We start from the raw sequence: 14,126 nt of genomic DNA on the forward strand, positions 1-14,126 counted from the left end.
TAATGGACAGAGTCAAAGTCTCTAGCCAAGTAAAGATTTTTATTTATTAATTTATTTTTCTTTCTTTCTTCCTGTCTTCCTGTCTTCCTGTCTTTCTTTCTTTCTTTCTTTCTTTCTTTCTTTCTTTCTTTCTTTCTTTCTTTCTTTCTTTCTTTCTTTCTTTCTTTCTCTCTCTCTCTCTTTTTCTTTTTTTTTTTTTTACTGACTTTAAGTTTTTATTATTTTTTTTAATTTTATTTTTCTTTTTAGTTACATTTTGTTAACTCTGTGTCCCAGCTGTATCCCGCTCCCTCATTCCCTCCCCAACCCCACACTCCCTCCCTGGTCTCCTCCCTGCCCCTTTCCAAGTCCACTGATAGGGGAGGACCTCCTCCCCTTTCATTTGACCCTGTTTTATCAGGTATCTTCAGGGCTGACTGCAAAGTCCTCCTCTGTGGCCTAACAGACTGCTCCTCCCCTGGGGGGGGGGGTGTCAAACAGCCTGCCCTTGAGATCCTGTTAGAAATAGTCCGTGTTCCCCTTACTTTGGAAAACTACTTGGTTACTGAGCTACCACGGGCCACATCCGAGCAGAAGTTCTAGGTTATATCCATAGATGGTCCTTGGTTGAGTGTCAGTCTCAGGAAAGACCCTGTGCCCGGATATATTTGGTCCTTGTAGAGCTCCTATCCTTTCCATATCATACTAACTTCCCTTCTTTCATATGATTCCCTGCACTCTGCCGAGGGTTTGGTTATGAGTCTTAGTGTCTGCTTTGAAACACTGCTAGGTAGAGTCTTTCAGATGCCTTTTGTGGAAGACTCCTGTCATAAGTTCAATGCACATCCCATTTTTCTTTCTAAATGAGGATTTCTTTCTTTCTTTCTTTCTTTCTTTCTTTCTTTCTTTCTTTCTTTCTCTTTCTTTCTTTCTTTCTCTCTCTTTTTCTTTCTTTTATTCTTTCTATCTCTCTTTTTCTCTTTCTTTCTTTTTATAATTATGTAATTCTGTAACAATATAAACCAGAGGCCTACATAAGTACAGAGTGTGGTGCCTCAGGGAAGAAACATTACTAAGGCAATAGATACAATAGATACTGATCCTACATTGTTTCTAAACTGAGGAAAAAGGAAAGGTGGATAAGAAGACATCTTAGGGAGTAGAGGTCAGAAACATCTAAAACAATCTGTGGTCATTGAATGAAAATGGTCCTTTTGGGTTCAAACATGTGAATCTTTAGGTCCTGGTGGTGGGACAGTTTGAGAAGGATTAGGAGTTATAGCTCTGTTGAGTAGGTGTGTAAATGAGGTAAGGTTTGAGGTTTTTAAGCCTCAGGTGATTCCCTGAGAATGTGAGTTAGCTCACATTCTCCACCTAAGGCTTCTGGATCAGAAGTGTGGTCTCAGTTGTTTTAGCTCCATGCACATCTGCTACCATGCTGCCTGCCATAATGTACAGGACTAACCCTCTGAAGCTGTACGCAAGCTCCCAATTAAATGCTGTCCTTTATAAGTTGTCTATACCATGTTGTCTCTTCATAGAAACAGAACAGTGACCAACACACCCTAGGAATCCAAAAAAGTAGAGATTCTCAGAAAAGGCAAACTTGCTCCCTGAACTCACACTTACCTGTTCTTCAAATGCAAGCAATAGTGAAAGGAAATATTCTGCCAGCCAAAATAGTTTACTGTTCACTACTGTAATGATGACATAAATAAATGACTGGTTCTTAATTAAAAGATGCTTTTGGTTCACCTGTTTCGAACAAATAGCTTTCTTAATCTATTCACAGTTTCTAGAGGCTGACTGTGTTTATATTACAAAGTAGCAGTCAACCCTACTAAGAGTGTTCCGCCTCTTATATTTCAACGTAGTATGTCATTGTGCATTATGGAAAATAAACATTTGCATAATTTTGCTTTTGAAAAGTTGACATTTGATTGGAAACATTCAACTTTGTGGTTATCTCTTGTCATGCTTCTATGCTCTAAAGCAGGTGTCTTGTAGATCATAACCTTGTTTATGTTACTAAAATAAGAATGTATAAAAATGTTCAAAGGAAAAAAAAGGTTTGAATGCTTGAATATATCCCGTAACTATGTCTGATCAAAACAACGACCACAGAAACTCAATGTACTGTTGATTGGATGAGAAATCTCTTCAGTAAACACCACCTTCCACTTTAAACAGGACTGTCAGGGATGTTTTAGATGGGACAAAGTAAGTTTATGTTCTGAGAACAAGTTATTCTCCCTGCTAGCAATAAATGCTTTCACAGGTCCTTTTGTGATCTTAAATGTCCTAGAACACAACACTATAATACAAATTATACAACTTATTTCTTGTGCACGTATTCATGTATTAATTACACTGTGTACTACCCTCATTTGAAGATCTAACATGTGGCTCACCACAACGAAATTGTTGAAATGACTGTCAGGGTAACATTCAAAATTTTTATACATGCAATAACTTTTATATATCTCAACTGGAGAGGCTAAGCCTCAAGTGAACTTGAAATGACTAACAGTGACATTCAACAAAGTGAAGATGAAAGGGAGAAAGATGCAGTATTTTGGTCAGCTTGGAGTATATCTACCCAGCACACATGTTTATTTAAGACAGTCTCAAATCTCACATTTGGATGCAGGCCTCTAGAACCCAGTGAATGCTCTGTTGCCCTGCTTCCTTTGAACAGAATTTATAAGTAATGGTAAGCATGTGGATGTTCAGGTTCTCATGTCCAAGTGGAAATGAATCATTTCTTGTATCTCTGCTAGTGACTTGGTTAAGAGAGCAGCCCCATACTCAGCTGTGTGATACAATGGCAGAGTTGAAGTGTATGTATGTGTTAGTTTGTGTGTGTGTGTGTGTGTGTGTGTGTGTGAGAGAGAGAGAGAGAGAGAGAGAGAGAGAGAGAGATCAGAGACACACAAAAATTGATATTGTTTAGAACAGGAGAAAAAGACAGTCACATCAGCAAGTGAAGAAAAATGAATCTCATTTACAGAGAGAAGAGGAACATGACCACCTTTGTTTTCCAGTTTCCAATAATCATAACTTCAGTGAAAGAAAAAAAAAAAGATTTTTACTATAAGTACTTGGCTGTTTGTCTTTATTTTTAGGGACAGGGTTTCATATGGGCCAGACTTGTCTCAAACTGTCATGATGATGACTTTGAGCTTTTCATCTTCCATCTTGTTTTGTAGTGCTAGGTGTCCACAGGAGGTTTGTATAGTCTGGGGACTAAATCCACTGAACCATTTATCCAGATCTCACTTGATTCTCTATTGAAAAACTTTTCTTTAATTAAAGAGTTTCTCAAATAAAAGGATTCTTTTCAGAGTGACCCTTAAGAACCACAGCATGGTATATCTGGTTATTATTGACCTTTAACATTGAAAACAACCCAAAGGATAGTATATCTTCCCCAACTATGAGTCTTTTAAAGAAAATAAAAAAGGCCTTTTAAAACATACTGGAGGGGGCTACAGCTGGGATACAAAGTGAATAAAATGTAATTAATGTTAAAATTCTAAATAAAAAAATAAATAACAGTATTTTTATATTAAAAAACATCCTGGGAACTTCACTTTTCTGCCTGCGTTTCTTCACAGAGTAAACAATAATATGTGATGTTAAAATTTATATAGATAATAGATATTCTGCAGTTGTGAAAACCACTTTTGGATTTTGACCTGCCCTATCTCTAGTAGACCATTTATTCACTGCTCAATTTCTCATATGCACAAGATGTGAAACTTTCATTAAAAAAATAACAGTGGACTTGGGGAGTGGCATGCATGCAGAAAGGGGAAGGAGGATGGGATCCGGAGGGGAGGAGGGAGGGGCTTATGGGAGGATACAAAATGAATAAAGTGTAATTAATAAAAAATTAAAAAAGTAAAAAAAATAAAAAATAAAAATAAAAAAATAACAGGAAGTTGCCCAAGTAGGAGCACATGGGTTTGTGTTTAGTCATTTAACCAGGACAACCTGCTATCTAAGAAGACGCTATCCTGTGGGTCTTTCATGAAAAGGAAGATAGTTCAATACAGGTCAATATGTGTGTGATCCAAAGAACTGCAAGGGCACTGCTCCGCTGTTACGATGAACATTATTTTAAGAAGTAAAGCAGATATTATAATCCATAAATCTTAACCAGATATAATCGGGTATCTATAACCCATTAATGCAAAATAGATATGACCAGGAGGGAGTGTGCATCCCTCTGATTTCTCCCAGTATGCCACTTACTCTGTGGAGATCTTGGCGATGGTGTCGCAGGAGCTATATTCCACACCGGTGAAGATTTCCTTACAGTGTGCTGTCCGGACACCATTAACCCAATCACCAGTTGTGTGGAAGCTAGTGATGTCGACATTGCTTTGGTCCAGAAGAAGATTTGATGGCCTATGAGAAAAGAAAACAACCAAAGGAGAGAAATCAGAACTGATTGGAGTGACGAAGTGTCAAAATTACACACCATCTTCCATGGGGACTTTCATACTCCATGTGGTGTTCTTGTTTATTTGAGAAATTGATCTACCATGAAGCCTTCATCTGTTTAAGCTGGCTCCTTGGAAGGAGATGGTGGTCATCTCACCAAAGTGCTTTCTTTTCTGCCTTTCTCTGCTTTTTAAACCATCAAAACTTTGCCAGCATAATATATAAATATGCCACACATATCTTCACATAATTGACTGTTTTAATTCATTAGCAAAATGATATGGTTTGTATATATACAATTATAGCAAGCATGGCACAGTAAATACTTTCCTCTCTCCCTTATTAATGGACTCTGTTTCAATATTAATTTTTTTTCGAAAGGGTGGTTGTTTGTAGAAATTGTATACCATTGGTGAATAAAGATTAATTTGAAATATAAGGCATGCTTTACAGAAAGACTTGAAGCCAGTACCTATTTTATAACATTATCAATAACATTTAAAAATTACAAAAAGAATAGAAAATACCAGACGGATAATGATACATGAATTATTCCTTATCGCACAACACAAAATAGATATGACATACACATGATTGTGTATGTGTATATACATAAATTCAGAGATATGCAGATAAAGAGGCAGATTGTGGCTTATGTTGACAGCATTTATCAGAATTAATTAAAAACTCTTTAATACTGGTTTATGAAGTCATGATTCTATTTGTACATCTAGGAATCTTAGCCAGATTTGTTGAAACAAAAGTCCAAAAAATGAAATGGAGGAAATGGGAAATGGAGGACATGATGAGTCTATCCCTGAAGAGTAAAAAGAAGCAAGCTGTAAGTCTTCTTAGGGAGGGGATGCTTTTCTTTGTTTAGTTTTTCATGCCTCTCAGATCCTAGTGACCCCTTTCTTTAACTGTGCTTTGACTCATGCAAATCAGAGAATTTATTGACACCACTATTCTTTTTCATGAGAAAATTTAAAAACAGAGTGCTTACAAGGGATTTATTTGTGAATTAAATTTAAAACTCATGAACAATTATATTGTTCCAGGCCCTATGCTAAGCGCATTACACAGACATCAAGAATTAACCTTTACAACATCAGCTAGGCACAGATGGTGTATGCTTTATAATAGATACAGAAGCCAACCCTAACAGAAATTAAGTTACAATCTTGGTTCCCTGAGGCAAAAGAGACAGAACTGGGATTTAGACACAGCTTGTAAGAGAGCCGACGCTCTTTCCTGCTACACTACACCATTTGGGCAAAAGTTGTTTAAATCAGATTTCTTTTTTTTTTTTTTTCCTTAATGTAATTTTGATGATAGGATATGGACTCTGACCTACACATGCTATGATGTGTGAGGGAGGAACCCAGTGTCTAACACATATTATCTACGTGGCCTGGAGAGTTTCCTGTTTTCCTCATCTGTAAAATGGGATTTACGTGATGGACGTGGCTGGCAGATAAATGCACACATGTGCGCAGAGCAACGCTGCCTCATAGTTGCAGAGGTATGCCATCATACCGACATAGGCTGCAAACTCTATGAAACTGTTCGCAGTTTTAAAACTTCAAAAACAAAAGTTTAGTAAGTCTCAAGTTTTATGATATGGCTGGATTGGCATGATATTGTTAGTTACTGTGTTGAGGGGCTGGAGGCTTAGTCGTGTGTAATATTATACATACAAAGGTGTAGCAACCCTGAAGAGGCTATTATTAATGAACCCATTAGAATAGTCAATAATTTTACAAGCTCATTATGAGGTCAGAGTCAACACTCGTAAATGGCTGTGCTACTCTGTCTAATGTCGTTACTGTCCTCATTACTGAACTGAATAATGTTTATATTAAAACTATATATACTATAGTCTAATTTTCATAATTATGAATATGCATTTTGAGTATTTAACCTCATCAGAGTCGTTGTTCACAATCTTTCAGCTTTTGTGTAGTTGGCTTTAGATTTAATCTTTATCACTTAAAGACGTTTTAGTGTATTTAAAGATTCCTAAGACAAAAGGTTTCGTTCAATGTAGAGCATGTTCCAAGCTCTCTAGATTGATTCTGTAACATTAAATATCCATTATCATCAGTTTCAAACTGTTTTTAATTTGTATCTTTTTAAAAACACTTGTCTAAAATAAATACATATAACTTGAATTGTTAAAACTCAACATTCAGAAATATGAGAACTCAACTTAGACATTCAGAGAACTCCAAGATAAATGAAGAAACAATAGTATGCATTAATTTTTATTTTTGAAGTGAATTTATCTGTGGTTGGTTATCATGAGATCTTATTAAGTAACTGAGACCATGTGAGCATTCAGATACTCTGGAGCTGTCTGCTGTCTCCTTTATGAAAGCAATCAATGGTTATCATGTAGGCCATGTGGGGAAACATTCCTGTTGTAAGTAACAAAATCAGTCAGAGAGAATTTATTAATGTGCCAACTTGCATCCCAAAAGTACATTTTTAAATTTATATTTTAATTTTTTCATTCACTTTACAGCTTGAATGCAGAAATACTTTTAATTGGGAAGTTTCATTTACCACTGTTGATGCTTCTCATCATTCTTTAACATACAGAAGATATGCAAAGCATAAAGTTAAGCCTTATTAAATTCGATTTTATTTATTCTCTCTCTTTGTCTCTCTCTCTGTCTCTTTGTGAGTGTGTGTGTGTGCAAAACATGTTGTAGATGCTTGCACAACAATACACATGTGGATAGCAGATGACAATACTGTAGCATAGCTGTCTCCATCCACCTTTACATGGGTAATGATGATCAAACTCATTTCCTCAGTCCTAGGACCAAGCTACTTTATCTGCTGAGCCATGATCTCAGAGTCTTCCCCAGACCTACGTACTATTACTCACAGCATATGAGAAATTTATAAATTGATGTACAATTTTCCATTATTTATATGGGTATATGAAAGTAATCAGATTAAAACTTCCAAATCTAAGACTAATTTAATATTTTTGTCGATAGGCAGCATAGCTGAGCAATGGATTTTTTGGACAAGTCATCCTTCCCATATAAAAAGTACACAGGAAAACATTAAATCAAGTATGAGAAAGCTTTATAAGAAAAATGAAGTGAGGCCGAGATACAAAACCTTGAGATATAAAAATACCCTTGGATGGAAGAGATATAAAAGTACCCGCAGATGTGAACACACACAGACCAGACGGTTTCCACGTCTCCAGTAGCTGCTGCACAGAACCCATGAGAGCTCCTAGTTTCATGAATAGTAATACTTTTTTATTTATGGGTTTGTGGGTATGAAGAATCCAACCCCAGGCCATTTATTCAGGATATTTATGAAGTGTGCCTAATAACAAAATGGGAAACATTTTCTTCTCAGCTCGGGAAGGTTTGTATTTTTAAACTCAACACGTTGGACAGACTCAACAAGAAGTTGGGGAAAATGAGTATAAACAAATTGAAATAGAACAGGACATGTGGATTAGGGATTAGAGTGACCCCAGCTGAGTTTTTCTGCTTATGACTTGGATCAAAGTACAACCAGGACAAAAAAAAAAAAAAAAAAAAAAAAAAGAACCTAATTTTAATGCCAGTGACCTCAGAATAACCAGCCCTGCAAAGTATCATTTTTCCACTTCCAGGATTTCTCTAGGGATTTCAAATAAAAATTGGTTCCTTTCCTCCTCGGAGAGGACATCTGGAGAGTTTATCAATGGATAGGAATTTGTCTCTCACTGTGAAGAGCCTGTGATGTCTCTTCATACGCACCAAGGGAATCCGGCTTTCTGAGCAGCTGCAGGCAGCAGGGTTTTTTAGACCCAGCCCCAGACACTGGGTCTGAAGGGGAAATTTATAGACAGGGTGATGTGCTCCGTGAGCTCACACTTTTACTAGACAAATTAGATAGGTTTCAATCCATGCAGCTGTAAACGATGTCCTACAGAGTTCCACCTGATCTTTTACAGCTTTTCATAAATCAGTGCCTACTGGCCGCAGACCGCAGTCATTAAAAAGAAATCATGGAAATTACATGTTTGCTCAGGGGAAGCAAAAAATAACTTTCCTCCCCTGCTTTCTCCCTCCTTGTATTTTGGTTTCTGAATTATTCTTTTATGGGCTTTTATACCCTTGTGTTAAAGAGGGACACATATTTTTCTTCCCATCAACTCATATTTTAGCTGCCAGTGCTTACATACCAATTAGCACCAGGCAGTGGAGAACAAATGTCAGCTAACAACTTCCAAGCTTGAGAATATCTCCCAACCATCAGCTTGTTTCGGTACTGTCCCACATTCATTGGAGAAGTTACTCTTTTCTGGCTTTTTCTTTACAGACCCTCTATTCTCATGCCTCAAAATTATGAATAATATACATTTCTTGAACCAATAAGTAGGTGTCATGACATTTAGGAGACATCACTAATAATAATAATAATAATGCATGCTATAAAATATTTGAATTCTATTTTATTTATTGGGAATAGTTTCAGGGAATGTTAAGACATTTCTTAAAGCTGAAATATTAATACCGTTTTCTTTTATCATTTTTAGTGTCTTCTGTAATTTATTTTTTAAGCTTCAATTTGCTGCCTGTTAACTATATTAAAAAATAAATATTATATTTATCAATTTATTTGAATGTAGATCAATGCTAACCATTATCGTTTTATCTCTAATAATGAAAGTCCAGATATTATTAAATATATTGATTTTCCTTTGGTAATGGAAAGTAACTGAATATTCATATTCATTCAAAATTAAATGTAGAATAAATATTTCTTTGTTTCCCAATGAGAAATTACTAAATAAATGAAACATTAAGAATAAAGTCATTGTGTTACTTTAATTATCTTTATCTCTTAAGAGCAACCAGAACAGTTATAGCTCTTGTCTACTTTAATCATTTCCTATAGTAAAGTTAGTTACTTTGATTTGAAAATTCTTAATGAGAAGAAGAAATTGCTCGGGTATCCGGCATATTTGTTTCTCTGTGAAATGTTCTTTATACTATTTGTTAGAGAGCAAAATCACTCAGTCAGTTCAGAATTTGAGGTCAACGTCATTTTCAGAAATAAGGCAAAATTGATTTTGGTTGTAGGCTTTATCTTGAACGTACAAAGTATTTGTCAAAACATCAGCTACTCTAAAAAAATATTATTTTATGTACTCAGACATAAGAAGTTCTTTAAAGTAACGTTTCCTTACAGCCATAAACAGGGAAATGAGGAGTTGTTTGCTTTTGCTTGTATTTCTGTGTAAATTCATAAACATGACCCGTCCATAGTGAACAATGTAACGAAAGTCAATCTTTACAATGATCTCAGTTAAGTCTACATGACTTGGCCTTCAAGACCTCGTTATGTACATATTAGCTAGAATATTTCATTCTTTATGCTGCAGACGTACTTACTTCACAAGTTCAGCCTAATTATTTTAATGCATTTCAAAATTCTTCCTGTTAAAGGAATTATTTTTCATGAATCAGTGACAATTTTAATAAAAACATAGCTTTAAGGGCTGGGAGGATAACTCAGCAGATGATCCACTCCTGCAGCAGTTCTCAGTCCAGGAGTTGAGACCTCTGTGTGGGTGAACGACCTTGTCACAGAGGTCACGTGTCAGATATTTACATTATAATTCATAACAGTAGCAACATTACAGTTACGGAGTAACGACAAAAATGATGTTGTGGTTGGAGGTAACCACAACATGAGGAGCTGTATTAAATGCTCACAGCATTAGGAAGGTGAGAATCACTGAAAGCCTGTATGTAAAAAGCCAGGCTGATGTGATGACCTGCCCCTAATCCCAGTACTGTTCCTTTTGTTACCATCTTCTATGGCTTCTCTATCATGAGCATTTAACAACATTATCTCTGAATCTTAAAGAAAAGGGGAGGGCTTCATGCTTCCCTATCATAGATATACATTGTAATTGTGTTTTTCTTCTAAATGTCTCAATGGCACGGTTTTACATTTTATGTCCTCATCATCTAGGTATCAATAGGCCTCCTATACTTTCAGATTTGTGATTTTAAAGCAGTGTTTTCAACCTTCCTAATATGGTGACATTTTAATATAGTTTCTCATGTTGAGATGACCCTCAACTGTAAAATTATATCATTGCTATTTCATAACTGTAATTTTGCTACTTTTATTAATAGTAATATAAATATCGTACATGCATGATATCTGATACACAACTCTCAAAGGGTTGTGACCCACATTTTAAGGATTACTATTCTAAAAGCCCCGAAATAATTCCCGGAAAAGAACCTAGCAGATTTCCATCGCTGACATACAAGTCATTCTGACTCCTCAGTTTTATGCCTATTACACTTTCACTTACACCAGTGTTTTCCCAGTATTTGACAATTCTTTGTGCTTCACTTTATCATAGGTATTATTTCCCAAAACTCTACAGAGAGTTTTCCTTTGGGATGGGAATGACTGCAGTGTGTTATGAGCTTGGATACCCATAGATGTTTATCTCTTTTTGTTGTAGGATTAATATGTCCTGGTATTGAGTGACAGCCCCCATATAAGCGGCCTAAAATCTTCCCCTGGTGCCAAAGTTATACTCAACAGAGGCCCTTGACCATTCCAGTGAGTCTCTTGGTGTTTGTAAAATTGAATTTAATTTTGTTTAGATTCAAATTGAGGCATTTAGAGGCTTCAATGTGTTCGTTGGACATCATAGCAATATGGAACTTGCAAGGATCTGATTATTATAGACTTGAAAATTGGAATAACTCACTGTCAATCTATTAGCACTACATATCCTATCTGTAAAGTTTCATGGTAATCCATGGGCATAGCGCTTTGCTAGAAATTAAATTATGTTAGAAGAGTAAAAAAGGATATATTGGTGATGAAAACCACAATCAATAGGCTTGACATTTTTCCCCAAACATACAACCCTTGTGGCTTTTCCATGTCTATATAAAGAACACTCTAAATAGAACTTAGCTTTCATCTTCCTCTCCATGCTGCCATGGATTCTTATAGCCCTCTGTTCCATTGTGTAGAGGATGTTCATGTGCCTGGGTCTTACCTACCAATCTCTTTTCCTCTTCCTGTCTGTCCAGAAGAGTACAGGTCTCTCACACCTCCAAATGTCTTTGCTAATATGTTCTACCACTCTGCACATTTCAATTTTTGCCATGTTATGTAATATTTACATTGGTGAACTTATTTCCTCTTCTGTATCCTAGCTTAAGCCTCAGCTTAGACATTGAAATGTCTTTTTTTTTTTTTTCTTCTTCCTTATTTCGGTTTTGTTCACTGCTAGTCTTTCTAAGGTACGGTTGCCACCCAACCATTTCAGGCCTTTTTCACATAGATGAAAATTCACCTTTCTATAGATACTTAGTTTTTATCACACTAAATAATAGGCTTCTTACTCATAATCTTTATACTCTCTTTTTAAATCCTATATCATAACTATTTTATGTCAGGCAATTTGGACACTTCCACAATGGTTTTATGTGGTTTGCCTTTCTCTTCAGAGTTACTCAGCTTGTAAAGTTTGTCTGTTCTTTATAGAAATTTTATATGCAATACAGTGTAATTTCTTATGTCCAACTTCCAGGGAACTGAAAAACTAAAATTAAGCTCACATCTCTTCATGACTTCTGAATACATTGCCATGTTCCTTCTGTAAATACACATACGCATATAAAGTTTCTGAACATCTTTTTTCTTCCATCCTCAAACGTAAACTGGAGATGGAGGTTGCATCTGCTACTTATATCATTACTATGGGACGTAATATTATGTTATATGAAAGGTGGTTTTTAACTATTATATATATAATAGATATAGATAGAGATATAGAGATAGATAGATATGTGTATGTGTGTTTACCCATTCACTCTACTTTTAAAGAAATAAATTAATTATTTGTAAAGAAGTACAATATAAAATTGATACATAATACAATGATTCTGTTGTGTTAACCTATTCAAATGAAGTGATTGTTTTAAATAATTCATACTAAAATATCCATAATGAAAAGAATGCTAAATATCATAACAGAAGACTCTTGCAATAAGTACATGATGCTTTAGCTGACTCCTTAAGTACAAAAAGATGCAAAAAAGGAGGAGATGGGAGACAGCATGGGCTTCTGTCTTCTGAAATGGTTAGTGTGCTGCGGGAACCAGAAGTGTCACCGGGCTAGCATGAAAGTGCTAAAGTGAAAGCGCTCAGCTATAAAGGTTAAAATGGCCTCACATGTTCACCTTCCCTCCAGAAAACAGCTATGTAAATCAAACCATGAACTTCTCTACTGCAGATGCTTTAATGGATTCCTTATGCACTTGAAATCAAATCCCAAAGTCTTCATGATGGCCTCATAGCCTTAAGTGCTCTGGCTTCTGTTTGTATTTCGAGGCTATGACAGAACCATCCTTTCTCCATTGCTCTTCAGTAATATTATCCTTCTCCCACCCACCTGCCTGTACTTCTCAATACTCTCTCATCTTAATATAACTTCAATTCACTTATCCTGTGCCTCTAATACTGTGTGCACATGTGCGTGTGTGTAGTGTGTCTTGGAGTGGGAGGAGCTGTGACTCATTATCACACTTTAGATCATAGTTTACATCCAGGCTCTTCAGAGGGTTAATTTTTCAACAATAGCTTCATTTTACACATAGCTTTCTATTTATTTCATCCTACAGTCTGTACAATCTGCTGCACATTGTACATCTTAATGTAGCATAATTGTGAATATGGTCAGCACCATCTGGCTTCCTCTTTTTCCAGAGTCTTCACAGTTTCTATTACATAGATGTTAGGCCTATTAAAAACACCCTCAAAAAATTAGTGAATGAACGAAAAGTGTCACTGGGAAAAGCAAGGCTTTTTGAAGCTTCTAGGGAGTCTGGCAATTCTTCCGAGTTATAAAGAGAATACCAAATTGGTTATATACAACTGACTGAAGTTATATTTTTTAGGATGAGGCAATTATGAGTGCTGTATGGATAGATGGTCAGTACAGGGTAAACCAGAAGAGGAGCTTAGTTGGGCAGTCAGTGCAGTAGTCTAGCTCAGAGGAGCAGATGATGCAGGGAAGGCATGCAAAAGGTTACTCTTGTACCCCATCGGGCCAATAAAGAGTTATTGGTGTAGTCACTTCAACTCAAGTAGAGACACAGTAGAAGAAACATGGCTAATGGGAGGACAGAAAATGAGGACTGTTGTGGAACAACAGCAGCAAACAATTAAAGAGATCTTGGAACCACTGCTTGGAAAGCTTTGGTTTGAGGAATGTTAGAAAAATAGGGATACAGTGATCCACACTATCTGATAATACAGGTGATACTGAATGCACTATCTTAACTGTTTAGAAAAACTCACTAGAGTTTTATAAAATATCTGGATTCTAGTATTGTTTCTTAAAGACTCAAATTCAGATACACCTTGTAAATTCCCATGGTGATGCTTGGCACTATAAAATGTGATAATGTCATAAAATATATTTTTATAGCAAAAGTCACATAGAAATGATAATTACAGAAATATACAGAGGAGACAGAAGCAGGAAGTAGGAAAAGGTAGAATAATTTGTTCGTGATGGTCAGTGAGATACTTCCTCAAAATTTGACTAGAAACAACAAAGTGGGTAAGAGCAGACAGCAATGAATTCCATCAATTTTATTTTAATGAACTAAGCCGATGGCACTAAAATA

At 36.0% G+C, this 14,126-nt stretch overlaps 1 protein-coding gene across 2 annotated transcripts in view; it reads right to left on the reverse strand.

Annotated features, from left to right (window-relative positions):
• Window positions 1–14,126, reverse strand: part of Epha3 (EPH receptor A3) — a 350,488-nt gene that overhangs the window by 4,285 nt on the left and 332,077 nt on the right. For both annotated transcript variants that reach the window (XM_055593082.1, XM_055593075.1), the window contains exon 16: window positions 4,237–4,392. In XM_055593082.1, the coding sequence (XP_055449057.1) occupies window positions 4,237–4,392 (156 nt within the window). The remainder of the gene's footprint in view (window positions 1–4,236; window positions 4,393–14,126) is intronic.

This window comes from Psammomys obesus, unplaced genomic scaffold, assembly GCF_907164565.1.
Source record: "Psammomys obesus unplaced genomic scaffold, mPsaObe1.curated_primary_1811, whole genome shotgun sequence".
Lineage (NCBI taxonomy): Eukaryota > Metazoa > Chordata > Mammalia > Rodentia > Muridae > Psammomys > Psammomys obesus.